The 27,560-nt window shown below is 38.4% G+C and overlaps 7 protein-coding genes across 8 annotated transcripts; 6 read left to right on the top strand and 1 right to left on the bottom strand.

Moving 5' to 3' along the window:
- The first annotated feature begins 245 nt into the window (after window positions 1-245).
- LOC145896080 (AP-4 complex subunit epsilon-1-like) lies at window positions 246-4,922 on the top strand. The gene is made up of 11 exons (XM_082984909.1): window positions 246-1,004; window positions 1,469-1,684; window positions 1,815-1,965; window positions 2,034-2,143; window positions 2,429-2,573; window positions 2,671-2,781; window positions 2,849-2,934; window positions 2,991-3,080; window positions 3,200-3,346; window positions 4,060-4,134; window positions 4,293-4,922. Exons 1-11 carry the CDS (start codon window positions 312-314, stop codon window positions 4,830-4,832), a joined length of 2,364 nt encoding a protein of 787 aa, XP_082841035.1. The 5' UTR covers window positions 246-311; the 3' UTR covers window positions 4,833-4,922.
- Window positions 4,923-5,069: 147 nt separating this feature from the next.
- On the bottom strand, window positions 5,070-7,366 carry LOC145896081 (ras-related protein Rab-8A-like). Its single transcript, XM_082984910.1, has 7 exons — window positions 7,120-7,366; window positions 6,998-7,058; window positions 6,664-6,802; window positions 6,403-6,492; window positions 6,267-6,332; window positions 5,865-5,915; window positions 5,070-5,805 (listed from the first exon to the last, which is right to left on the bottom strand). The coding sequence occupies exons 1-7, from the start codon at window positions 7,274-7,276 to the stop codon at window positions 5,710-5,712; spliced, it is 660 nt and encodes a 219-aa protein (XP_082841036.1). The 5' UTR covers window positions 7,277-7,366; the 3' UTR covers window positions 5,070-5,709.
- A 537-nt stretch (window positions 7,367-7,903) lies between these two features.
- Window positions 7,904-10,420, top strand: LOC145895113 (alpha-(1,3)-fucosyltransferase 7-like). Its single transcript, XM_082983871.1, has 6 exons — window positions 7,904-8,073; window positions 8,649-8,708; window positions 8,833-8,931; window positions 9,050-9,123; window positions 9,184-9,294; window positions 9,598-10,420. Exons 1-6 carry the CDS (start codon window positions 7,966-7,968, stop codon window positions 10,310-10,312), a joined length of 1,167 nt encoding a protein of 388 aa, XP_082839997.1. The 5' UTR covers window positions 7,904-7,965; the 3' UTR covers window positions 10,313-10,420.
- Window positions 10,421-11,780: 1,360 nt separating this feature from the next.
- On the top strand, window positions 11,781-14,241 carry LOC145895088 (4-galactosyl-N-acetylglucosaminide 3-alpha-L-fucosyltransferase FUT6-like). The gene is made up of 6 exons (XM_082983841.1): window positions 11,781-11,950; window positions 12,528-12,587; window positions 12,710-12,808; window positions 12,927-13,000; window positions 13,062-13,172; window positions 13,474-14,241. Exons 1-6 carry the CDS (start codon window positions 11,843-11,845, stop codon window positions 14,186-14,188), a joined length of 1,167 nt encoding a protein of 388 aa, XP_082839967.1. The 5' UTR covers window positions 11,781-11,842; the 3' UTR covers window positions 14,189-14,241.
- A 2,382-nt stretch (window positions 14,242-16,623) lies between these two features.
- LOC145895193 (alpha-(1,3)-fucosyltransferase 7-like) lies at window positions 16,624-19,753 on the top strand. Its single transcript, XM_082983959.1, has 7 exons — window positions 16,624-16,711; window positions 17,323-17,497; window positions 18,074-18,133; window positions 18,256-18,354; window positions 18,473-18,546; window positions 18,608-18,718; window positions 19,018-19,753. The coding sequence occupies exons 2-7, from the start codon at window positions 17,327-17,329 to the stop codon at window positions 19,730-19,732; spliced, it is 1,230 nt and encodes a 409-aa protein (XP_082840085.1). The 5' UTR covers window positions 16,624-16,711; window positions 17,323-17,326; the 3' UTR covers window positions 19,733-19,753.
- Window positions 19,754-21,218: 1,465 nt separating this feature from the next.
- Window positions 21,219-23,531, top strand: LOC145894804 (3-galactosyl-N-acetylglucosaminide 4-alpha-L-fucosyltransferase FUT3-like). Of its 2 annotated transcripts, none has more exons than XM_082983449.1 (5): window positions 21,219-21,388; window positions 22,034-22,132; window positions 22,251-22,324; window positions 22,386-22,496; window positions 22,796-23,531. In XM_082983449.1, exons 1-5 carry the CDS (start codon window positions 21,281-21,283, stop codon window positions 23,508-23,510), a joined length of 1,107 nt encoding a protein of 368 aa, XP_082839575.1. In that variant the 5' UTR covers window positions 21,219-21,280; the 3' UTR covers window positions 23,511-23,531. The 2 variants fall into 2 exon arrangements, with proteins under 2 accessions (XP_082839575.1, XP_082839577.1); XM_082983451.1 differs by lacking the exon at window positions 21,219-21,388 and adding an exon at window positions 21,860-21,915 and having other exon boundaries at window positions 22,038-22,132.
- A 1,465-nt stretch (window positions 23,532-24,996) lies between these two features.
- On the top strand, window positions 24,997-27,414 carry LOC145894803 (alpha-(1,3)-fucosyltransferase 7-like). Its single transcript, XM_082983448.1, has 6 exons — window positions 24,997-25,166; window positions 25,743-25,802; window positions 25,926-26,024; window positions 26,143-26,216; window positions 26,277-26,387; window positions 26,691-27,414. The coding sequence occupies exons 1-6, from the start codon at window positions 25,059-25,061 to the stop codon at window positions 27,403-27,405; spliced, it is 1,167 nt and encodes a 388-aa protein (XP_082839574.1). The 5' UTR covers window positions 24,997-25,058; the 3' UTR covers window positions 27,406-27,414.
- The last annotated feature ends 146 nt before the right edge of the window (window positions 27,415-27,560 follow it).

Below are 27,560 nucleotides of genomic sequence, written 5' to 3'. Positions count from 1 at the left end.
TGAATACAAAAACAGCATTCTGTGGTGCAAGTGAAAACGTTTCCTTGTAAAAGTACGAAGAAGAATTACCAAGTTGCTTGACGCTGTAAGAATTTCGTTTTGGTTTTAACTCGAAATAAAATTTTCGTGCCACGAAAAACTTCAAACAGTTGTAAGCATAGCGCCCTCTAAATAATGTTCTTATAAACACGTTCCGCATGAACGGTTGTGGAACAGTGACGAAAACAAACCGTGGGGAATCCCAAAGCAAGGTTTATGAAATGCGCGATTTTATTTTGAGAAAATTTTGAAACACCAGAACCTACGTAAAAATGTCGGATATAATGCTTAGAACATTAAATATGGCAGCTGACGCAATTGCGGGAAAACAGATTCTTCCAAACCTGGATCTTAAACAGCTGATTGCTGCCATTTCAAATGACAAGGAAAAACATGACGCTGTTGTGGTAAGATTTGTCAATGGGATCGGAAAGCACTTTCACTCCGCTACCAACACACAGAAAAGAAAACATTTAATCACCCTAGTATACTGCTGTCAATTGGAATCCACATTTACATCAGAAGTCAAAGAAGCACTTTCAAGTACTGCAAAGCATGTGATAACATTTATAGAACAAGCAAAATTGGTGTTTGACAAAAAGATTGGATATCTCTGCTTGTCGTCACTTACAAACTCGTGCACACATGACATTGCCTATTTGTCAGTAAATACTATAATGAAAGACATTGCCAGTAAAGATGAACATGTGATAAAAATTGCTTTGCAAGCTGTTCCCCATTTGATGTTGGTGGATCTTGTTCCTGTTTTGTTTCCCATTGTTGAAAAGCGACTTTCACATACTTGTTCGTCAGTAAAGTCGCAGGCCATTATTGCTATGGCAACAATGTACAAGACAGCACCAGAATTCGTAATCAACACAAAACACCATGTTAAGTTTCTCCTTGCTGACCGTGATCCTGTAGTAATGGCTGCTGCACTTCCATATGTCTGCCAAGTACTTATGGTATACCATGCTGTATATTTTCAGACCTTTAAAGAAATTTTATTGTAACAAGTCTCATACCTTCGTTTACATTCCAGATTGGGAAGTTTGTTGTTTGCATGGATGTTTTTCGGCGATCGTTAATTGCACGGACGATCGCCATGTTTTTGAACGTTAATGCATTAGCTAGTTTATATTGAACGAATTGTCGGTAAATTTTCACAACAATATTTCCAATCTGCGTTACATCAGTGGCTGTCAAATATGTTTGACGCAGTCCCCAATTTTGTCTTCAAAAATATCTCCGGTCTCAGCCAAACCAAATGTTACAAATTTGTCATAAAAAATGCTATGATAGTGATAGACAGGCAAGGAAATTCATTCGATACTCACTTTAGGAACCACTGATATACATCTATTGCTTTGCGTGTTTAAAAAAGAATTGTTGAAGATTTCTGGAAGTTTAAATCTGTTTATTGTTTTAGAGAAATACTGAAGACTATCCAAAAATGTGCGGCAAATTGTTGTTTATTCTCAAGCAAGTTGTAAGTGGGAATCTTCCATTGTCAATGACAAGTCATGGAATTGCAGCACCTTGGATACAAATACGCATATTGAAAATAATGCCCAAATTAAAATTCGATGAAGAACAATTAAAGGAAATGGCGGATGCGTTTCACCACATTCTCAATCGAAGTCAGGTATATATGTAGATATATTTCTTAGAAAAATGAGAGTTTTGAGCAGTAGTTGCATAATTTTGTTTTTATTAATATTAAAACTTTTTTTTTTTTTGTCATTAAAAATTTTTTGTTATTATTGTCATTTCAGAATTCAAGTCATCTAATTGCTTTCGCAGTTGCCTATCAATGTATTTGTGCAATAATTCAACTCATGACCTCCACTGATGTAGTATTTTTACAAGCTTTGTCGCACTTATCCACATTTGTCCACTCTACCAACCCAAACCTCTTGCTTGCAGGCATGTATGCATTTACACATTGTTGCAGTTTTGCAAGTTTCGGTAATCTTGTGTCAATTGTGTTACAGGTTTGGAATTGTTGACTAAAATATCCTTAATTGACCCTTTGTTGTGTAACTCCTACCAGGATAAAATTGTCAAGTGTCTTGGTCACTCAGACTTGTCTATTCAAAAGCAAGTATGTGTGATCATTTAATTGAGTGTATGCTGGACTGTATGTTTCAAAACACTAGCCATAAATTTAAAATGTTTATTAGTTATTCAAATATTGAACCACAATGTAGATAGTTATAGCAGTTTATATGGTATATATAGTTTTAAAATTTATTAAAAAGGCATGAATTTGTGGTTATCAGCCTGGTTTGTTTTTAAAACAAATAAACTGCTAAACAATTTTGTTTCACTACAGTTTGGTGAAACTTGTATATTTTAGTATCATGAATAAAAACTTCATGTCATTTAGACCCTGATTTTATTGGAATCCCTAATGAATCAAGAAAATTATCAAGCCGTTTCACATCACATGATTAGCCAGCTTGCCAAATCCCACTGGTCAAGTCATTTTGTGAAAACATCCAGTGAAAAAATTTCAAGTTTGGCCACAAAATATCCTTTCTCAAAATTATTTAATGTTTCTCCAAAAACTCTGCTTGTGTTTTATTTCCAAAATTCTCGAATCAATTCAACTTAACATTTTGTTTACATTTTCAAATGATGACAAATGGTTGTTGGACACTATTCATCTTATTCTGGCCTCTTCTGGTAGCAATGCCTCCGAATTATTGTTTCCAAAAGTTATTGCTTGTGTTTCTAAAGGTAAAGTGGTGTTTGTTTATGTAAACACAACTATTTATCTTTTGCTGTTTGTGTTTTAATGTCACAGCCAGCAAAGAAGTTCAACAAAGAGAACTGCGCCGTTGTGCCGGGTTGAAAAAGCTGTCGTTTCTGCATTTCAGGATTATCGCTTGGGTACAAAGAAAAATATTAAACGAACAAGTTTTGTGAATATGCCAATATTTTTTCAGGAATTTGCCTATTTGGCCAAACACTGTGAAAATGCCAATATTCAAAATATTACCGAAATTTTGCTTCATCAATGTTCACTGTTAGATAAGGTGGGTGTTTTTTCATGTGTAAGTACTACTGCTCATGGGACAGGATTGTAAAGGCCTAATAATGGTGGGAATATTTCAAAACAAGCTGTTGTTCCAAGATGTTGCTACATATATTGCAGGGCAAATGTTTCCAGCAGTGCCTTCTTACAACTATTCACACTGTGACAAAGCTCATAGCAATATGTCCAGTGGCTTCTGAGGGTGTGATGCAAAACCTTTACAACGTAGCTGGTGATTTGACACAGACGTCTTGCACAGTTAACCAGGTGGGTGTTTCCTATATGTAGGCCTATATTAAGTGAATAAGGCAGAAAATATCAGAAGTATTTTAACATGCAAGCCTTTTGCCCCACTGTTAAGGCCTTGCACTTTCTGTGATTCAATTTTGCACAAAATCCACCTCAATATTTTGGTAGTTTTCAACCAGATTTCCAACAACACCCTTCACCAATGGATTGCCAGACTAAACACCATACTAAAACTGCCGGAAACACAAAAATCCCCTTGGCAACAGCCCGTAAATCTTTGCTCATTCAACCTTAACACTGGCACCCATGCATAACCCGTTGCATTATTACACTCTGTTACGCAGGAGTTCGTTCGAGAAGGGCATTTCCCAACCAAGAAACTCTCTTCCATAGAAATACAAAAAAGGGGCCATAAGAAAAAAATTCTTTTAGTTTATTGCAATTTTAAACGTTTATTATTGTATTAGAGATTAGTTTATAAACACTCTTTTCCACCTTTCACAATTCGTTGTCCCGCTAGTCAAATATCAATTAATTTCTTGCCCTTGAGTTGTAAATTTTACCCACCCATGCCCTACCTAACCGTGAAGGTCACAAGTTCGGCGCTAGCACAACAGTGTGTCACAATATATCCACTTCTTACGTAGCTCAGTCGTGAGTTTTAAGATTATTGCATCAAATTAATGTTATCAAACAAACTTAATTCATACGAAACAATGTTACTGTTACAGAAGCTACAGGAACTCAAGATCCTATCGGAAAATCAGAAAATTCTGAAATTGATCAGTGATCTTGACAAGTTTGAGGTAAGGCATTTGATATTGCACCAGGTTGCCAAAACTCCTAAACCACTACATTCGGTAAAATACTGCATTAAACAGGTCTTACTTGGGCTCAATTTGTAAGTGATATATACCTATACATGTCTACAGCAAATGCACATTCAGAGCTTTTGTTTTTGCAGTTGGAATCCGACATGAACTTTCTGGATGATTTGATTTCGCAATCACGAGAGCGACACAAAAATGTGATCATCACCATGACACCCAAAACCTCCACTACTGAAAATTTTTCTTCGCAAATCAAAATCTCTGTAAAACAGAAGCAACACCAGGTCAAGTCTTCCGCGTCCTTTCTCGCCTCCACTCTTCCACAGGAGTCCGATAAAATGCAAGAAAGCTTCTTAGGTAAATCCCTATCTGCAACGGAGCAGCCGGCTAAACTATGGGGTAAGCAGGGTTTTTTGGGAAGCAAAAAAGAACCAAAATCAACTGCAGAAGTTGAAGGCGGCGGTCTTTCCACATCACTGCTTTCAAGTCCAAGTACAACAATCTCTAGCAATCCACCCACTTTAAACGAAGCTTTGCAGAACCTTACGGTTATTGACGAATCGTCGAAGGAGGATCGCGCTATGTTGGATATGATGAACGACATGCTTATGACGTCACAAAGCGATAGTGACGTAATTGCCAGTCCTTTTCGATTTCCGGAAGGCAATAGTTGATCTCTTAGTCTACCAATAAAACATTTTTGACGGTTGTGTACAACGGAACATTTGCATGAACAGGATGTCGCACCACGCTGGTTTGCTACGATGCAGAAAATAAACTGGTTCCTTTTTTTCGGGGTTCACTAGTGTGTGACTCACCGTAAAAACTTAACCACAAAGAAACCATTTTCAAACAATAATGTTTCTGCACTTTGCCCGGCCTCTGCAGTAAAAAGCAACATCACCAGTCACTGCGCGTGTAATGGGTTTTATTATATGAATATAAACGAAATACCAACATGATTTGGGACCGTAAAGGGTTCGCCAACCCATGTTATTCGTGCACGGTAACAAAGGTAAGCGCGTCAAACACAGTCGTACAATAATTACATGCACGTTTTTGCTGTGCAGTACTAGCGTAGGTTAGTTGGGGGATTTGTTTTTCTGCGATGTACGGTAACACTGGCAACAAGGAACAAGCAACTACAAATTGGAACATCTTTGAAAATTCACACAAGATCGGTCTCGTGCTGCATCAGGCTAGTGTAATTGCGCAAATTAATTTTAGAAGTAGACATCCAGCCCTCTTTTGGTTTGCTACTTCCTCAACATGTACCGAAACGAAAAGCCTAATCGCAGACGCAAACAACGGTTACATATAATATGGTTCAATGTGACAAACTGCGCATTCGGTGATGATGATAAGGCATTACATAGTTGCATTAAACATGGACATTGCCCACAAGTGAAACATTTACATGTTAAGAAAGCCTTACTAGCGACCTACAATAGAGTCAATTGGCTTAATACAGGACGGGTGACTTGAAAAACAACTGCATTTTAACAAGCTAGGCTTTGCTAATAATAAAACAATGAACAGGCAGAACGGTGGTCACAGTATCGAACACCAACGACTAAACAAGCTTCCTCCTTTTTTGTCCCCGGATTTTACCGTTATTGTGGTGTTGCCTGCACTTGGGACATTTGCCTGAATATTAATGTATGGATTTAACGTCATGTAACTTTATTATCTCACTGAATATTTACCATTTTTTGGTCCATCTTTGCCTTGATATCTCTTGCCATGGTAAAAAAGGCCTAAACAGCCAACAACAAGTTAAAAACTTTGTGGTGGGTCCAATACGGTTCATTCAGCAATAAAAACACACCAAGCTTTTTATTTTAAAACTAAAATTTTAAATGGTATTGTACATTGGCATAGCCAAGTTCCATCCCAAATATCTGAGTTTAAGATTTGTAAGTTTTTGGTTTTTACAATTTATCGAGATCAATTTTATCAGAATATTTTGCCAGTAAGCATGTCCATAATTTTACTGTTCCATGGGGTGGTGTTTTATCCAGGGTTTTTGGTACCACTGTTATAGTCATGCTTTAAAACAAATTTAAACAGAAATTTGTACTTTAATGCTTAAAACTAATGTTGCTAACCTCTTCAACATTTTGTGAGGCTTTGGCACTGGTTTCCATGAATTTAATTCCGTATTCAATTGCTAACTGCAAGTAAAAATCACATTTATATACATGTGATATATTCACAAACATATTTTAGAAGTTGAAAATATACCCTTTCTCCCCTTTCCTTTGACACAATTCGTTTATCAGTCATGTCACACTTGTTGCCAAGGATCATTTTCTCCACGTCCGAAGATGCATGCTGAGATAAAAAAAAGCTGTGATTAATAAGAAGCATAACAAGAACATTTTTTACACAACGCACACGAAATACTTAACAATATGTGAGACACAAAAAAATGACAAAGAATACTGTTTGTTTCTGTTAAAAGAAGTGTTTCTACATTGTGCATGACAATATCTTGGGCATTACCTCTTCAATGTTTCTTATCCAGTTCTTGATGTTGTCAAATGACTTTTCATTGGTGATGTCATAGACTAACATAATTCCCATTGCCCCACGATAGTAGGCAGTTGTTATTGTTCGGAACCTTTCCTGTCCTGCTGTGTCCCTGCACAGTTCAAACAGTGTTTATTATCCGAGGTTATCTTTAATGAGCAGTATAAACAAAGGTTATGTGTATGTTGTAGAGCTGTTACACCACAACAACACATATATTTACAGAGACATGTGTGTATTATACACAGCTATAATATTAATAAACCAGGTATTCCTCTGTGTTGTAGTGTTAAGTAAAGGCACCAACCATATTTGTAGTTTCACTTTCTTGTCATCCAAGTCTATAGTTCGTATTTTGAAGTCAATCCCTAAACGTACAATCATGTGTAAGTCATAATTACAACAACACTTAACTTATTAATCTCCCACCGATCGTAGAAATAAAAGTCGAATGAAAGTGGTCTTCCGAAAATCGAAAAAGGACGCATGTTTTTCCAACGCCACTGTCTCCAATCAACAGCAACTTAAACAGATAATCGTAAGTCTTTCCTCCACCAGTTACGGTGCGCTTTTCTTGCTTCGCCATCAAATCCACCCGTATTGTACAGAAAATGTTTAAGAACCGTTATTCACGTTTCCAGCATGACATTTATGCACAATTTATGCAAAAACTATGTAAACTGCAACATACATAGTTTTTTCGCATTATTCCAACTAATATAAACAACTGGCCAAGTAACACTTTTCGCACAAATCCACCTTTTCTTGTAAAACTTACTCTGTCCAAGTCTAAACTGAAACTTGAGTCAGTCAGAAATGTTTTTGTGATATGTTTATTTACATATGTAAACTTTGACGGAGCAACTAACGGAACTTTTTTCGTGGTACGTGAATGAGCACGAACTGCCTTCGTATCAAAATGTGCATAATTTTTTCCTGACCTTGTTTTTGTTCTTTTATTGTTAACTGCAAATTAATTTTGTCTTCTAGTTTTTCCTGGCATAGAGAACGCTTTTGTCGACTAATTTCCAGGCTTCCGGGGCCTTTATTTGCCTGAGGAACTAGCGGTTGGCTTTGGAACGACGGCGTGTGGATTGAGTTATTTATTGCGCGTAAAAGGTTTAACAAATGCGTCGGAGGCCCGCGGCTAAATGAAACATGCAGAAATATAGTTCGCGAAAGAATAATCAGAACATCGTCTGCTATAGAAAGATGTGGAGCAAAAGAATATTATGGTGGCTAGTCTTATATCTAATTGCCGCGGCATTTGCAACGATGGTTTACTTCAGTACGGTCACAGATCATTACGCGGTCGTCAGTGCAAATCTTTTTCTACAAATCGAAGCCAAGAAAAATAATTCACAAACTCCTTGGAAGTTTCTGGTAAGAAGTAAACAAATGACTGTACTCTATGCTTTACATAATGTAGTATCTCTTTGGAGGTATAAGTAAGGAAGAAATATGTCAATATTTAAATATGTCCTACAGTTAACAAAACATTATATGCGGACAGAGCTTCGTTACCGTACAATGAAATACTAGAGCAATAAAACCTGGGTTTTAAATCTGGGGCCCAACCCCCTGTAAAGAATGTAGCCTATAGTTTTTTGCAAGAAGAGATCGGGGCGTCTCGAATCCCCCTCTTGCTTTAGAAAGTTATTCGAAAAAATGTATGTCAACTTCGCCGTGTTAAATTGTTGCTGGTGTCTTTCATCTGAAATGTGCCGACGATCAATATTTAAAATCTGAAAATATATTAAACATGCAACTAACATACAGACGAGTGGTACAAGCTGTACACGTAGTTAAGCAGCTACAATAAACCTATAAAACGGCCCGCGGGTGTCTCAATCCGCCGACACTTAACCGCTACCGTGCCATGCGTTTCATCAACGTGTATGGTAAGTTTATATCGTTTGTTTAATTTTCATTCTACTTTCGTAATAAATTTTGTGTAGAACAAAGTTGAAACGGAGATAAACTCAAGTAAAAGTTCCAGAAACACGCCCAACGAACAGGTGGGTAGTTAGTGTGCTGTGCGCTAGAATGCTGGTTTAAACGCGACCGAAATTTTTCACTTAAAAAGCAAAAGAGACTAAAGTTGTCGTTTTTGGAATTATTTCTCATGTTAAAACGTTATAGATAGTCTTGCTGCTGTGGTACAAACCGTTCGACAAGAAGAGAAAAGAAGTGGTGCTCAAAGACTGCGGAGATTGCATCTTAACTGACAACCGCACTAAAGTAAACATATTGCCTTCTATCAATATACTTAACATAAACTTGCGACATTTATGTTGGACAACTTCACAATTATCCACAAACTGTCAGATTCTATTTGATTGTAACAATTTTTGTACAGTTAATTGGGGATGGCATAAAGGTGGTTGTGATTCATTACAAGGAATTTAATCTCAAGGATCTCCCAAAATTACGGTGGGTTCAACAACAAAATTCAAAATTTTGAGGTTATTTGAAAATCACACATTTTTTTAGAAAGAAAAACCACTTGTATGGTTGGTGGACAATGGAAAGCACTCTTACTCATCGTAACTCCCACAATTTAAAACAATTAGACGGAATTTTTAATCTTTCTCTTACACACAGGTGGGTCCAAGTTTGAAAATGAGTATGATACTCAGTCAATGTTATTGCGAACTTTGTGCTTTGAAAACACGGAATGACATTAAAATCAATGATCACACGCAGATAATCGAATAGGGATCACGAGGCTGAATACAAAGTTTAACAGATACACATACAAGACTGATTCTAACTCAAAGGCATTGGCAATAATTGCTTCAGATGTTAGACAACCGCAAACAGAATAATTGAATTAGAGAGATTCGGGGAGTCCGAAGGAGAAGCAATTGTATCTTACTATGTTTCATTTTGATTTCTATTGTTCAGGCGAGATTCCGATGTACGATTTCCGTACGGAAATGCTGCTAGTACTTACAGAAGGGTAAATCGAAACAAGCAAGCAAAAACTGTCGAGGAACTGGACGCATTTATCAACGAAAAGGAGCACCTCGCTTTATGGGTGGTTTCAAACTGCAACGTAAACAAGGGTGCTTTGGATCGCATGAAATACGCGAGAAGAATGATCTCCGCTGGCCTCAATCTTACCTTCGGAGGAAGATGCAGCGGTAGCAAAGTCCGCCAGGAGTTTAACTACAGCAAGTACAAGTTCTACCTGGCGTTTGAAAATAGCTGGGGATGCAAGGATTACATCACGGAAAAGTTTTGGGAAAATGCTCTGGGTGCTGGAACAGTACCAGTGGTGCTCGGCGCCCCGAAATCTGACTACGAAGCTGTGGCGCCTCCGAATTCATTTATCTACGCTCAGGATTATCCTACTCCTGAAGACTTGGTGAAATATTTGCAATATTTGGACCGAAATGACAAAGAGTACAGGGATTACCTTCTGTGGCAGACGATGGACATTTCGCAAATGCCGCTTTACAAGGAACAGACAAACTTCTGCAAGTTGTGTTCTTTGGTTAAAGGTCTCGCGACCGGAAATAGCAACACGTTAGGGCCAGTGTCAACAACTTTATCGCGTCATAACTTCTCTCTCAGATCATGGTTTATTGGTACTGAAAACAAAGAATGTTTTACGTAACTGTCTGCACACAGTTTGGCCCCAAATAGAGAAGAGTTTAGTAGATAAGTGTCTTTTGTTTCCTAGCAGTTACTGTGTTTTCTCGCTTGATTAGGACAAGAAACAAAGCTGTGCGTCCACTGTTTCGATGCCCATTTTACGTAACGACCATCGCACTGTAAATGAAAATAACGGTATACCGATGTACAAATGGCTGGGTTTCTTATCGTCCATCTTCAAGTGCTTTATGACGCAAGGTTAGTGGTTACAAGCCCCGCGAGATGGCAACAGGGTCCATGTGAATCTGGGGGGCAGAAGTATTTAATTAAGCGGGAGGAGGGGCACAAAAACCATTGTTTGCAACAACTGAGGTGTTTCTGTTGCAAAGGCTTCGAGCTTCAAGGTTTAATGGTTGGAAGCCTCAATTCTATAATATCGTGCGATCTCCAATTGGTTCCTCTCACCTCTTAAGGTCCCTCTAATTGGTTGTAGACCATGTTTCGGGGTGGTATTTTTAAGAGTTGGTCTCAAACAGGAACCATTCGAAGATAAGGACAACCAAGAGCATTTTTAGGTTTACCTATAATTTTTTGACGAATAATAATATGAAACCAGTAGCATATTCCGAAACGAAAGCAAGCATGACAATGCATGATGTATATAAATTGAGAAGACATGGTCCATTTGCTTTGGTTACTCATAAATCTGAATTTTCAACAATGGATAATTGAATACTTGACTCATGGGGAAAGTTTTCAAGAAAAGTGTATGATTCGACGCGTTCTGTAAATTTTTCCCGCAAGTAAGTATGAATTCCCTGCACATCGTCTGTGCGTCAAGGCGATATAGGTTTTCTGGACAAAAAAAATAAAAAAATAGATTTTAAAAATAGTAAGGATGTGCAAAAATAGAAAAGGTACGGTTCGGATATCTTCAATCACAAATCCAAACATTTAATGACGTCATAAATTTCAAATCGGTAAAAACCATAGCGCCCTTTATAACCATTGTGAAAACGCTTCATTTACCACAAATATCGGTTTACCGCTTCACTGTAGCGACATAAATCCATAATGGTATGCTAATTTTTAGGTAATATTCGCAAGTTTTTGATTCCAGCCATCTATATTTCATGTAAAAATCCTAACAGTGCTTCGTGCATTGTCTGAATATTCGGATTCGGTCTTGTAGCCTTCATCCCTAGAAAATAGCAATATTTCAAGATACTAAAATAGGCCGTGCACAAAAACAAGGCTTTTGTTTTTGTGAGCCATGATATAAAGAACGCCTTTGTCGACTAATTGCCAGGCTTCCAGGGCCTTTATTTGCCTGAGGAACTAGCGGTTGGCTTTGGAACGACGGCGTGTGGATTGAGTTGTTAATTGCACGTAAAAGGTTTAACAAATGCGTCGGAGGCCCGCGGCTAAATTAAACATGTGGAAATATAGTTCGCAAAAGAATAATCAGAACATCATCTGTTATAGAAAGATGTGGAGCAAAAGAACATTATGGTGGCTAGTCTTATATCTAATTGCCGCGGCATTTGCAACGATGGTTTACTTCAGTACGCTCACAGATCATTACGCGGTCGTCAGTGCAAATCTTTTTCTACAAATCGAAGCCAAGAAAAATAATTCACAAACTCCTTGGAAGTTTCTGGTAAGAAGTAAACAAATGACTGTACTCTATGCTTTACATAATGTAGTATCTCTTTGGAGGTATAAGTAAGGAAGAAATATGTCAATATTTAAATATGTCCTACAGTTAACAAAACATTATATGCGGACAGAGCTTCGTTACCGTACAATGAAATACTAGAGCAATAAAACCTGGGTTTTAAATCTGGGGCCCAACCCCCTGTAAAGAATGTAGCCTATACTTTTTTGCAAGAAGAGATCGGGGCGTCTCGAATCCCCCTCTTGCTTTAGAAAGTTATTCGAAAAAAAGTATGTCAACTTCGCCGTGTTAAATTGTTGCTGGTGTCTTTCATCTGAAACGTGCCGACGATCAATATTTAAAATCTGAAAATATATTAAACATGCAACTAACATACAGACGTGTGGTACAAGCTGTACACGTAGTTAAGCAGCTACAATAAACCTATAAAACGGCCCGCGGGTGTCTCAATCCGCCGACACTTAACCGCTACCGTGCCATGCGTTTTATCAACGTATATGGTAAGTTTATATCGTTTGTTTAATTTTCATTCTACTTTCGTAACAAAAATTTTGTGTAGAACAAAGTTAAAACGGAGATAAACTCAAGTAAAAGTTCCAGAAACACGCCCAACGAACAGGTGGGTTTAGTGTGCTGTGCGCTAGAATGCTAGTTTAAACGCGACCGATATTTTTCACTTAAAAAGCAAAAGAGACTAAAGTTGTCGTTTTTGGAATTATTTCTCATGTTAAAACGTTATAGATAGTCTTGCTGCTGTGGTACAAACCGTTCGACAAGAAGAGAAAAGAAGTGGTGCTTAAAGGATGCGGAGATTGCATCTTAACTGACAACCGCACTAAAGTAAACATATTGCCTTCTATCAATATACTTAACACAAACTTGCGACATTTATGTTGGACAACTTCACAATTATCCACAAACTGTCAGATTCTATTTGATTGTAACAACTTTTGTACAGTTAATTGGGGATGGCATAAAGGTGGTTGTGATTCATCACAGCGAATTTATTCTCAAGGATCTCCCAAAATTACGGTGGGTTCAATAACAAAATTCAATATTTTGAGAATTATTTGAAAATCACACATTTTTTTAGAAAGAAAAACCACTTGTATGGTTGGTGGACAATGGAAAGCACTCTTACTCATCGTAACTCCCACAATTTAAAACAATTAGACGGAATTTTTAATCTTTCTCTCACACTCAGGTAAGTCCAAGTTTAAAAATGAGTATAATACTCTGTCAATGTTATTGCGAAGTTTGGGATTTGAAAACAGGGAATGACTTTAAAATCAATGATCACACGCAGATAATCGAATAGGGATCACGAGGCCGAATACAAAGTTTAACAGATACACATACAAGACTGATTCTAACTCAAAGGCATTGGCAATAATTGCTTCAGATGTTAGACAACCGCAAACAGAATAATTGAAACAAAGAGATTCGTGGAGTCCGGAGGAGAAACGATTGTCTCACTGTGTTTTATTTTGATTTCTGTTGTTCAGGCGAGATTCCGATGTACGATTTTCGTACGGAAATGCTGCTGGTACTTACAGAAGGATAAATCGAAACAAGCAAGCAAAAACTGTCGAGGAACTGGACGCATTTATCAACGAAAAGGAGCACCTCGCATTATGGGTGGTTTCAAACTGCTACGTAAACAAGGGTGCTTTAGATCGCATGAAGTACGCGAGAAGAATGATCTCCGCTGGACTCAATCTTACCTTCGGAGGAAGATGCAGCGGCAGCAAAGTCCGCCAGGAGTTTAACTACAGCAAGTATAAGTTCTACCTGGCGTTTGAAAATAGCTGGGGATGCAAGGATTACATCACGGAAAAGTTTTGGAAAAATTCTCTGGGTGCTGGAACAGTACCAGTGGTGCTCGGCGCCCCAAAGTCTGACTACGAAGCTGTGGCGCCTCCGAATTCATTTATCTACGCTCAAGATTATCCTACTCCTGAAGATTTGGTGAAATATTTGCAATATTTGGACCGAAATGACAAAAAATACAGGGATTACCTTCTGTGGCAGACGATGGACATTTCGCAAATGCCACTACAGAAGGAACAGACAAACTTCTGTAAGTTGTGTTCTTTGGTTAAAGGTCTCGCGACCGGGAATAACAACACGTTAGGGCCGGTGTCAACAACTCTGTCTCGTCATAACTTCTCTCTCAGATCATGGTTCATTGGTACTGAAAACAAAGAATGTTTTACGTAACTGTCTGCACACAGTTTGGCCCCAAAATAGCGAAGAGTTTAGTAGATACAAGTGTCTTTTGTTTCATAACAGTTACTGTGTTTTGTCGCTTGATTAGGACAAGAAACAAAACTGTGCGTTCACTGTTTCGGAGTATTAAATGAGGGGGTTGGCATGAAAACCATTGTTTGCAACAACTGAGGTGTTTCTGTTGCAAAGGCTTCGAGCTTCAAGGTTTAATGGTTGGAAGCCTCAATTCTATAATATCGTGTGATCTCCAATTGGTTAATTCCTCTCACCTCTCAAGGTCCCTCTAATTGGTTGTAGACCAAATATGTTTCGGGGTGGTATTTTTCAGAATTGGTCTCAAACAGAAACCATTCGAAGATAAGGACAACCTACAGCAATTTTAGGTTTACCTATAATTTTTTGACGAATAATAATATGAAACCAGTAGCATATTCCGAAACGAAAGCAAGCATGACAATGCATGATGCATATAAATTGAAAAGACATGGTCCATTTGCTTTGGTTACTCATAAATCTGAATTTTCGGACAAATTATGGGTGAATATGTAACCGAAATTAGCTTGTCTTGGGCCTAGGCTACTCTGCACTAACGGCCTATCGCCAAGACCTGGAGTCACACGACCAAGGTGGCTAGTTTTGTAATAAAATGGAAACGCTAATAGGTATAAAAGAATAAAACGATAAAAGCGCGAATAAAACAACGTTTTAAGACTGGCACATAATACACATTCCACTACGACGAGCGTTCATCGACAATTACCACATAAGATCTCCCACCAAAAACAGTGTTTACCACACGCCACCACCAGAGAACTGTCTGGCTTTTCGCTCATTATTTCTCTCGCCGCTTGACCAATCATTTCTGCCCGCGTTTGCCACGTAATGAAATGAAATAAAAATAGCCTCCGGATATGTTACATTCTGCTAATGTACGAGCAACAACATGAGCACAGCAGCATCAAAAGTCGGCCACGCTTCTCTAGGGCATACGTTCGTACAGCCTTTAGAAATTGTCTCAACAGGCGATTTGCAATCTATTGCAGGTCTAAAAGGCAGTCAAGCGTGTGGTGAAAAGTTGAAAAGTGCCTTTTAAAAGGATGTGCAGCTTTGCATGGTGCGCTTATCTTTTTAATGATGGATTGTGTTGAGCCTTCGCTTAAAGAGCAGCTAATAATAGTCCACATGCGCCAATACTTGAAATTTTGTGCAAACTATCTTTATAAAGGCGTTTAGAAAACTTTAACTAGCTGTGAGGGATAAATGCTTTTATCATGTGCTTCTAGGTGTAATTTTTAAAATAAGGCATGGTGCTGTGTTTATTTTTGTGGAAAGCATATTAGCAATTTCTTGTATAATCAAAGCTAGTGAGGTAAGATATGGCTCGACCAGGAGCAAGCATTTAGCAGAAAAAAAGTTGTACAATTAGTTGGAGAAATACACTACAAAGGTTATTTCAGCTCGCATTGTCGAGCACCCAGCAATCAAAACTGTAAGCCTCATGTTGCTTGATTGTTCCATGTGTAAGTGATTGTGCTCGTCATAATCCTTAAGAACCATAAAGTGGTACAACTGCAGTTTATATGAATCCAACGATTAATGTCACGTGCTGAAGAATTTTACTTGATCTCGCGTGCAGGTTTTCGTAAACGAACGAATCTGCCTTTACACAAGAAGAGACGTTTATAGTTCGTATTTTGAAGTCAATCCCTAAACGCACAATCATCTGTGAGTTATAATTACAACAACACTTAACTTATTAATCTCCCACCGATCGTAGAAATAAAAGTAGAATGAAAGTGGTCTTCCGAAAATCGAAAAAGGACGCATGTTTTTCCAACGCCACTGTCTCCAATCAACAGCAACTTAAACAGATAATCGTAAGTCTTTCCTCCACCAGTTACGGTGCGCTTTTCTTGCTTCGCCATCAAATCCACTCGTATTGTAAAGAAAATGTTTAAGAACCGTTATTCACGTTTCCAGCATGACATTTATGCACAATTTATGCAAAAACTATGTGAACTGCAATATACATAGTTTTTTTCGCATTATTCCAACTAATATAAACAACTGGCCATGTAACACTTTTCGCACAAATCCACCTTTTTCTTGTAAAACTTACTCTGTCCAAGTCTAAACTGAAACTTGAGTCAGTCAGAAATGTTTTTGTGATATGTTTATTTACATATGTAAACTTTGACGGAGCAACTAACGGAACTTTTTTCGTGGTACGTTAATGCATAGAATACTAAAATGTTTTAGTATTCTATGGTTAATGAGCACGAACTGCCTTCGTATTAAAATGTGCATAATTTTTTCCTGACCTTGTTTTTGTTCTTTTGTTGTTAACTGCAAATTAATTTTGTCTTCTGGTCTTTCCTATTTGTTCTTTCACACCCATTTATACAACTTGGTTTAGCGAGGTAGTGCAACAATGGATAATTGAATACTTGACTCATGCGGAAAGTTTTCAAGAAAAGTATATGATTCGACGCGTTCCGTAAATTTTTCCCGCAAGTAGGCTAAGTATGAATTCCCTGCACATCGTCTGTGCGTCAAGGCGATATAGGTTTTCTGGACAAAAAAAATTAAAAAATAGATTTTGAAAAATAGTAAGGATCTGCAATAATAGAAAAGGTACGGTTCGGATATCACTATTTGGACCAATGCAACAACTTAATGACGTCATAAATTTTCAATTCGGTAAAAACGTTTAATTTACCACAAATATCGGTTTACCTCTTCACTGTAGCGACATAAATCCATAATGGTATGCTAATTTTCGAGGTAATATTCGCTAGTTTTTTTATACCAGCAATTTATATTTTATGTAAAAATCCTTACAGTGCTTGGAATCGTGCATTGTCTGAATATTCGGCTTCGGTCTTGTAGCCTTCATCCCTAGAAAATAGCAATATTTCAAGATACTTATATAGGCCGTGCACAAAAACAAGGCTTTTGTTTTTGTGAGCCCTGGTATAAAGAACGCTTTTGTCGACTAATTGCCAGGCCTTCAGAGCCTTTATTTGCCTGAGGAACTAGCGGTCGGCTACGTCGGAGGCCGCGGCTAAATTAAACATGTGGAAATATAGTTCGCGAAAGAATAATCAGAACATCGTCTGTTATAGAAAGATGTGGAGCAAAAGAACATTATGGTGGCTAGTCTTATATCTAATTGCCGCGGCATTTGCAACGATGGTTTACTTCAGTACGGTCACAGATCATTACGCGGTCGTCAGTGCAAATCTTTTTCTACAAATCGCAGCCAAGAAAAATAATTCACAAACTCCTTGGAAGTTTCTGGTAAGAAGTAAACAAATGATTGCACTCTATGCTTTACATAATGTAGTATCTCCTTGGGGGTATAAGTATGGAAGAAATATGTAAATATTTAAATATGTCCTACAGTTAAAAAAACCATTATATGCGGACAGAGCTTCGTAACCGTACAATGAAATACTAGAGCAATAAAACCTGGGTTTTAAATCTGGGGCCCAACCCCCTGTAAAGAATATAGCCTATAGTTTTTTGCAAGAAGAGATCGGGGCGTCACGAATCCCCCTCTTGCTTTAGAAAGTTATTCGAAAAAAAGTATGTCAACTTCGCCGTGTTAAATTGTTGCTGGTGTCTTTCATCTGAAACGTGCCGACGATCAATATTTAAAATCAGAAAATATATTAAACATGCAACTAACATACAGACGTGTGGTACAAGCTGTACACGTAGTTAAGCAGCTACAATAAACCTATAAAACGGCCCGCGGGTGTCTCAATGCGCCGACACTTAACCGCTACCGTGCCATGCGTTTTATCAACGTGTATGGTAAGTTTATATCGTTTGTTTAATTTTCATTCTACTTTCGTAACAAATTTTGTGTAGAACAAAGTTGAAACGGAGATAAACTCAAGTAAAAGTTCCAGAAACAAACCCAACGAACAGGTGGGTTTAGTGTGCTGTGCGCTAGAATGCTGGTTTAAACGCGACCGATATTTTTCACTTAAAAAGCAAAAGAGACTAAAGTTGTCGTTTTTGGAATTATTTCTCATGTTAAAACGTTATAGATAGTCTTGCTGCTGTGGTACAAACCGTTCGACACGAAGAGAAAAGAAGTGGTGCTTAAAGACTGCGGTGATTGCATCTTAACTGACAACCGCACCAAAGTAAACATATTGCCTTCTATCAATATACTTAACACAAACTTGCGACATTTATGTTGGACAACTTCACAATTATCCACAAACTGTCAGATTCTATTTGATTGTAACAACTTTTGTACAGTTGATTGGGGATGGCATAAAGGTGGTTGTGATTCATTACAAGGAATTTAATCTCAAGGATCTCCCAAAATTACGGTGGGTTCAATAATAAAATTCAATATTTTGAGAATTATTTGAAAATCACAAAATTTTTTAGAAAGAAAAACCACTTGTATGGTTGGTGGACAATGGAAAGCACTCTTACTCATCGTAACTCCCACAATTTAAAACAATTAGACGGAATTTTTAATCTTTCTCTTACACTCAGGTGGGTCCAAGTTTAAAAATGAGTATGATACTGTCAATGTTATTGCGAAGTTTGGGCTTTGAAAACACGGAATGACATTAAAATCAATGATCACACGCAGATAATCGAATAGGGATCACGAGGCCGAGTACAAAATTTAACAGATACACATACAAGACTGATTCTAACTCAAAGGCATTGGCAATAATTGCTTCAGATGTTAGACAACCGCAAACAGAATAATTGAAACAAAGAGATTCGTGGAGTCCGGAGGAGAAACGATTGTCTCACTGTGTTTTATTTTGATTTCTGTTGTTCAGGCGAGATTCCGATGTACCATTTCCGTACGGAAATGCTGCCAGTACTTACAGAAGAATAAATCGAAACAAGCAAGCAAAATCTGTCGAGGAACTGGACGCGTTTATCAACAAAAAGAAGCACCTCGCTTTATGGGTGGTTTCAAACTGCAACCGAAACAAGGGTGCTTTAGATCGCATGAAGTACGCGAGAAGAATGATCGCCGCTGGCCTCAATCTTACCTTCGGAGGAAGATGCAGCGGCAGCAAAGTCCGCCAGGAGTTTAACTACAGCAAGTACAAGTTCTATCTGGCGTTTGAAAATAGCTGGGGGTGCAAGGATTACATCACGGAAAAGTTTTGGAAAAATGCTCTGGGTGCTGGAACAGTACCAGTGGTGCTCGGCGCCCCAAAATCTGACTACGAAGCTGTGGCGCCTCCGAATTCATTTATCTACGCTCAAGATTATCCTACTCCTGAAGATTTGGTGAAATATTTGCAATATTTGGACCGAAATGACAAAGAATACAGGGATTACCTTCTGTGGCAGACGATGGACATTTCGCAAATGCCACTTTACAAGGAACAGACAAACTTCTGTAAGTTGTGTTCTTTGGTTAAAGGTCTCGCGACCGGGAATAACAACACGTTAGGGCCGGTGTCAACAACCTTATCGCGTCATAACTTCTCTCTCAGATCATGGTTCATTGGTACTGAAAACAAAGAATGTTTTACGTAACTGTCAGCACACAGTTTGGCCCCAAATAGCGAAGAGTTTGGTAGATACAAGTGTCTTTTGTTTCCTAGCAGTTACTGTGTTTTCTCGTTTGATTAGGACAAGAAACAAAACTGTTTCGATGCCCATTTTACGTAACGACCATCGCACTGTAAATTAAAATAACGGTATACTGATGTACAAATGGGTGAGTTTCTTATCGTCCATCTTCAAGTGCTTTATGACGTAAGGTTAGTGGTTACAAGCCCCGCGAGATGGCAACAGGGTCCATGTGAATCTGGGGGGCAGAAGTATTTAATAAGGGGGGGGGGGGCATAATTACCATTGGTTGCAACAACTGAGGTTTTTCTGTTGCAAAGGCGTCGAGCTTCAAGGTTTAATGGTTGGAAGCCTCAATTCTATAATATCGTGCGATCTCCAATTGGTTAATTCCTCTCACCTCTCAAGGTCCCTCTAATTGGTTGTAGACCATGTTTCGGGGTGGTATTTTTCAGAGTAGGTCTCAAACAGGAACCATTCTAAGATAAGGACAACCTATTGCATTTTTAGGGTTACCTATAATTTTTTGACGAATAATAATATGAAACCAATAGCATATTCCGCAACGAAAGCAAGCATGACAATGCATGATGCATATAAATTGAGAAGACATGGTCCATTTGCTTTGGTTACTCATAAATCTGAATTTTCAACAATGGATAATTGAATACTTGACTCATGCGGAAAGTTTTCAAGAAAAGTATATGATTCGACGCGTTCCGTAAATTTTTCCCGCAAGTAAGTATGAATTCCCTGCACATCGTCTGTGCGTCAAGGCGATATAGGTTTTCTGGACAAAAAAAATTAAAAAATATATTTTGAAAAATAGTAAGGATGTGCAAAAATAGAAAAGGTACGGTTCGGATATCTTCAATCACAAATCCAAACATTTAATGACGTCATAAATTTCAAATCGGTAAAAACCATAGCGCCCTCTATAACCATAGCGCCCTTACAGAGGGCGCTATGGTAAAAACGCTTCATTTACCACAAATATCGGTTTACCGCTTCACTGTAGCGACATAAATCCATAATGGTATGCTAATTTTTTAGGTAATATTCGCTAGTTTTTGATTCCAGCCATCTATATTTCATGTAAAAATCCTAACAGTGCCTCCTGCATTGTCTGAATATTCGGATTCGGTCTTGTAGCTTTCATTCCTAGAAAATAGCAATATTTTGAGATACTTTATATGCCGTGCACAAAAAACAAGGCTTTTGTTTTTGTGAGCCCTGGTATAAAGAACGCCTTTGTCGACTAATTGCCAGGCTTCCAGAGCCTTTATTTGCCTGAGGAACTAGCGGTTGGCTTTGGAACGACGGCGTGTGGATTGAGTTATTAATTGCGCGTAAAAGGTTTAACAAATGCGTCGGAGGCCCGCGGCTAAATTAAACATGTAGAAATATAGTTCGCGAAAGAATAATCAGAACATCGTCTGCTATAGAAAGATGTGGAGCAAAAGAACATTATGGTGGCTAGTCTTATATCTAATTGCCGCGGCATTTGCAACAATGGTTTACTTCAGTACGGTCACAGATCATTACGCGGTCGTCAGTGCAAATCCTTTTCTACAAATCGCAGCCAAGAAAAACAATTTACAAACTCCTTGGAAGTTTCTGGTAAGAAGTAAACAAATGACTGTACTCTATGCTTTACATAATGTAGTATCTCATTGGAGGTATAAGTATGGAAGAAATATGTAAATATTTAAATAATGTCCTACAGTTAACAAAACATTATATGCGGACAGAGCTTCGTTACCCCCTCTTGCTTCAGAAAGTTATTCGAAAAAAAGTATGTCAACTTCGCCGTGTTAAATTGTTGCTGGTGTCTTTCATCTGAAACGTGCCGACGATCAATATTTAACATCTGAAAAAATATTAAACATGCAACTAACATACAGACGTGTGGTACAAGCTGTACACGTAGTTAAGCAGCTACAATAAACTCATAAAACGGCCCGCGGGTGTCTCAATCCGCCGACACTTAACCGCTACCGTGCCATGCGTTTTATCAACGTGTATGGTAAGTTTATATCATTTGTTTAATTTTCATTCTACTTTCGTAACAAATTTTGTGTAGAACAAAGTTAAAACGGAGATAAACTCAAGTAAAAGTTCCAGAAACAAGCCCAACGAACAGATGGGTTTAGTGTGCTGTGCGCTAGAATGCTGGTTTAAACGCGACCGATATTTTTCACTTAAAAAGCAAAAGAGACTAAAGTTGTCGTTTTTGGAATTATTTCTCATGTTAAAACGTTATAGATAGTCTTGCTGCTGTGGTACAAACCGTTCGACACGAAGAGAAAAGAAGTGGTGCTTAAAGACTGCGGAGATTGCATCTTAACTGACAACCGCACTAAAGTAAACATATTGCCTTCTATCAATATATATAACACAAACTTGCGACATTTATGTTGGACAACTTCACAATTATCCACAAACTGTCAGATTCTATTTGATTGTAACAACTTTTGTACAGTTGATTGGGGATGGCATAAAGGTGGTTGTGATTCATTACAAGGAATTTAATCTCAAGGATCTCCCAAAATTACGGTGGGTTCAATAATAAAATTCAATATTTTGAGAATTATTTGAAAATCACAAAATTTTTTAGAAAGAAAAACCACTTGTATGGTTGGTGGACAATGGAAAGCACTCTTACTCATCGTAACTCCCACAATTTAAAACAATTAGACGGAATTTTTAATCTTTCTCTTACACTCAGGTGGGTCCAAGTTTAAAAATGAGTATGATACTGTCAATGTTATTGCGAAGTTTGGGCTTTGAAAACACGGAATGACATTAAAATCAATGATCACACGCAGATAATCGAATAGGGATCACGAGGCCGAGTACAAAATTTAACAGATACACATACAAGACTGATTCTAACTCAAAGGCATTGGCAATAATTGCTTCAGATGTTAGACAACCGCAAACAGAATAATTGAAACAAAGAGATTCGTGGAGTCCGGAGGAGAAACGATTGTCTCACCGTGTTTTATTTTGATTTCTGTTGTTCAGGCGAGATTCCGATGTACCATTTCCGTACGGAAATGCTGCCAGTACTTACAGAAGAATAAATCGAAACAAGCAAGCAAAATCTGTCGAGGAACTGGACGCGTTTATCAACAAAAAGAAGCACCTCGCTTTATGGGTGGTTTCAAACTGCAACCGAAACAAGGGTGCTTTAGATCGCATGAAGTACGCGAGAAGAATGATCGCCGCTGGCCTCAATCTTACCTTCGGAGGAAGATGCAGCGGCAGCAAAGTCCGCCAGGAGTTTAACTACAGCAAGTACAAGTTCTATCTGGCGTTTGAAAATAGCTGGGGGTGCAAGGATTACATCACGGAAAAGTTTTGGAAAAATGCTCTGGGTGCTGGAACAGTACCAGTGGTGCTCGGCGCCCCAAAATCTGACTACGAAGCTGTGGCGCCTCCGAATTCATTTATCTACGCTCAAGATTATCCTACTCCTGAAGATTTGGTGAAATATTTGCAATATTTGGACCGAAATGACAAAGAATACAGGGATTACCTTCTGTGGCAGACGATGGACATTTCGCAAATGCCACTTTACAAGGAACAGACAAACTTCTGTAAGTTGTGTTCTTTGGTTAAAGGTCTCGCGACCGGGAATAACAACACGTTAGGGCCGGTGTCAACAACCTTATCGCGTCATAACTTCTCTCTCAGATCATGGTTCATTGGTACTGAAAACAAAGAATGTTTTACGTAACTGTCAGCACACAGTTTGGCCCCAAATAGCGAAGAGTTTGGTAGATACAAGTGTCTTTTGTTTCCTAGCAGTTACTGTGTTTTCTCGTTTGATTAGGACAAGAAACAAAACTGTTTCGATGCCCATTTTACGTAACGACCATCGCACTGTAAATTAAAATAACGGTATACTGATGTACAAATGGGTGAGTTTCTTATCGTCCATCTTCAAGTGCTTTATGACGTAAGGTTAGTGGTTACAAGCCCCGCGAGATGGCAACAGGGTCCATGTGAATCTGGGGGGCAGAAGTATTTAATAAGGGGGGGGGGGGCATAACAACCATTGGTTGCAACAACTGAGGTTTTTCTGTTGCAAAGGCGTCGAGCTTCAAGGTTTAATGGTTGGAAGCCTCAATTCTATAATATCGTGCGATCTCCAATTGGTTAATTCCTCTCACCTCTCAAGGTCCCTCTAATTGGTTGTAGACCATGTTTCGGGGTGGTATTTTTCAGAGTAGGTCTCAAACAGGAACCATTCTAAGATAAGGACAACCTATTGCATTTTTAGGGTTACCTATAATTTTTTGACGAATAATAATATGAAACCAATAGCATATTCCGCAACGAAAGCAAGCATGACAATGCATGATGCATATAAATTGAGAAGACATGGTCCATTTGCTTTGGTTACTCATAAATCTGAATTTTCAACAATGGATAATTGAATACTTGACTCATGCGGAAAGTTTTCAAGAAAAGTATATGATTCGACGCGTTCCGTAAATTTTTCCCGCAAGTAAGTATGAATTCCCTGCACATCGTCTGTGCGTCAAGGCGATATAGGTTTTCTGGACAAAAAAAATTAAAAAATATATTTTGAAAAATAGTAAGGATGTGCAAAAATAGAAAAGGTACGGTTCGGATATCTTCAATCACAAATCCAAACATTTAATGACGTCATAAATTTCAAATCGGTAAAAACCATAGCGCCCTCTATAACCATAGCGCCCTTACAGAGGGCGCTATGGTAAAAACGCTTCATTTACCACAAATATCGGTTTACCGCTTCACTGTAGCGACATAAATCCATAATGGTATGCTAATTTTTTAGGTAATATTCGCTAGTTTTTGATTCCAGCCATCTATATTTCATGTAAAAATCCTAACAGTGCCTCCTGCATTGTCTGAATATTCGGATTCGGTCTTGTAGCCTTCATTCCTAGAAAATAGCAATATTTTGAGATACTTTATATGCCGTGCACAAAAAACAAGGCTTTTGTTTTTGTGAGCCCTGGTATAAAGAACGCCTTTGTCGACTAATTGCCAGGCTTCCAGAGCTTTTATTTGCCTGAGGAACTAGCGGTTGGCTTTGGAACGACGGCGTGTGGATTGAGTTATTAATTGCGCGTAAAAGGTTTAACAAATGCGTCGGAGGCCCGCGGCTAAATTAAACATGTAGAAATATAGTTCGCGAAAGAATAATCAGAACATCGTCTGCTATAGAAAGATGTGGAGCAAAAGAACATTATGGTGGCTAGTCTTATATCTAATTGCCGCGGCATTTGCAACAATGGTTTACTTCAGTACGGTCACAGATCATTACGCGGTCGTCAGTGCAAATCCTTTTCTACAAATCGCAGCCAAGAAAAACAATTTACAAACTCCTTGGAAGTTTCTGGTAAGAAGTAAACAAATGACTGTACTCTATGCTTTACATAATGTAGTATCTCATTGGAGGTATAAGTATGGAAGAAATATGTAAATATTTAAATAATGTCCTACAGTTAACAAAACATTATATGCGGACAGAGCTTCGTAACCGTACAATGAAATACTAGAGCAATAAAACCTGGGTTTTGAATCTGGGGCCCAACCCCCTGTAAAGAATGTAGCCTATAGTTTTTTGCAAGAAGAGATCGGGGCGTCACGAATCCCCCTCTTGCTTCAGAAAGTTATTCGAAAAAAAGTATGTCAACTTCGCCGTGTTAAATTGTTGCTGGTGTCTTTCATCTGAAACGTGCCGACGATCAATATTTAACATCTGAAAAAATATTAAACATGCAACTAACATACAGACGTGTGGTACAAGCTGTACACGTAGTTAAGCAGCTACAATAAACTTATAAAACGGCCCGCGGGTGTCTCAATCCGCCGACACTTAACCGCTACCGTGCCATGCGTTTTATCAACGTGAATGCTAAGTTTATATCATTTGTTTAATTTTCATTCTACTTTCGTAACAAATTTTGTGTAGAACAAAGTTAAAACGGAGATAAACTCAAGTAAAAGTTCCAGAAACAAGCCCAACGAACAGGTGGGTTTAGTGTGCTGTGCGCTAGAATGCTGGTTTAAACGCGACCGATATTTTTCACTTAAAAAGCAAAAGAGACTAAAAGTTGTCGTTTTTGGAATTATTTCTCATGTTAAAACGTTATAGATAGTCTTGCTGCTGTGGTACAAACCGTTCGACAAGAAGAGAAAAGAAGTGGTGCTTAAAGACTGCGGAGATTGCATCTTAACTGACAACCGCACTAAAGTAAACATATTGCCTTCTATCAATATACTTAACATAAACTTGCGACATTTATGTTGGACAACTTCACAATTATCCACAAACTGTCAGATTCTATTTGATTGTAACAATTTTTGTACAGTTAATTGGGGATGGCATAAAGGTGGTTGTGATTCATTACAAGGAATTTAATCTCAAGGATCTCCCAAAATTACGGTGGGTTCAACAACAAAATTCAAAATTTTGAGGTTATTTGAAAATCACACATTTTTTTAGAAAGAAAAACCACTTGTATGGTTGGTGGACTATGGAAAGCACTCTTACTCATCGTAACTCCTACAATTTAAAACAATTAGACGGAATTTTTAATCTTTCTCTTACACACAGGTGGGTCCAAGTTTGAAAATGAGTATGATACTCTGTCAATGTTATTGCGAACTTTGTGCTTTGAAAACACGGAATGACATTAAAATCAATGATCACACGCAGATAATCGAATAGGGATCACGAGGCCGAATACAAAGTTTAACAGATACACATACAAGACTGATTCTAACTCAAAGGCATTGGCAATAATTGCTTCAGATGTTAGACAACCGCAAGCAGAATAATTGAATTAGAGAGATTCGGGGAGTCCGAAGGAGAAGCAATTGTATCTTACTGCGTTTTATTTTGATTTCTATTGTTCAGGCGAGATTCCGATGTACGATTTCCGTACGGAAATGCTGCTAGTACTTACAGAAGGGTAAATCGAAACAAGCAAGCAAAATCTGTCGAGGAACTGAACGCGTTTATCAACGAAAAGGAGCACCTCGCTTTGTGGGTGGTTTCAAACTGCAACGTAAACAAGGGTGCTTTGGATCGCATGAAATACGCGAGAAGAATGATCGCCGCTGGCCTCAATCTTACCTTCGGAGGAAGATGCAGCGGTAGCAAAGTCCGCCAGGAGTTTAACTACAGCAAGTACAAGTTCTACCTGGCGTTTGAAAATAGCTGGGGATGCAAGGATTACATCACGAAAAAGTTTTGGAAAAATGCTCTGGGTGCTGGAACAGTGCCAGTGGTGCTCGGCGCCCAAAAATCTGATTACGAAGCTGTGGCGCCTCCGAATTCATTTATCTACGCTCAAGATTATCCTACTCCTGAAGACTTGGTGAAATATTTGCAATATTTGGACCGAAATGACAAAGAGTACAGGGATTACCTTCTGTGGCAGACGATGGACATTTCGCAAATGCCGCTTTACAAGGAACAGACAAACTTCTGCAAGTTGTGTTCTTTGGTTAAAGGTCTCGCGACCGGAAATAACAACACGTTAGGGCCAGTGTCAACAACTTTATCGCGTCATAACTTCTCTCTCAGATCATGGTTTATTGGTACTGAAAACAAAGAATGTTTTACGTAACTGTCTGCACACAGTTTGGCCCCAAATAGAGAAGAGTTTAGCAGATACAAGTGTCTTTTGTTTCCTAGCAGTTACTGTGTTTTCTCGCTTGATTAGGACAAGAAACAAAACTGTGCGTCCACTGTTTCGATGCCCATTTTACGTAACGACCATCG

This window comes from Ascidia mentula, chromosome 3 (genome assembly GCF_947561715.1).
Source record: "Ascidia mentula chromosome 3, kaAscMent1.1, whole genome shotgun sequence".
Taxonomy (NCBI): domain Eukaryota; kingdom Metazoa; phylum Chordata; class Ascidiacea; order Phlebobranchia; family Ascidiidae; genus Ascidia; species Ascidia mentula.
Note: the sequence above shows the minus strand (reverse complement) of the source record. Positions and strands in the feature narration are given on the sequence as shown.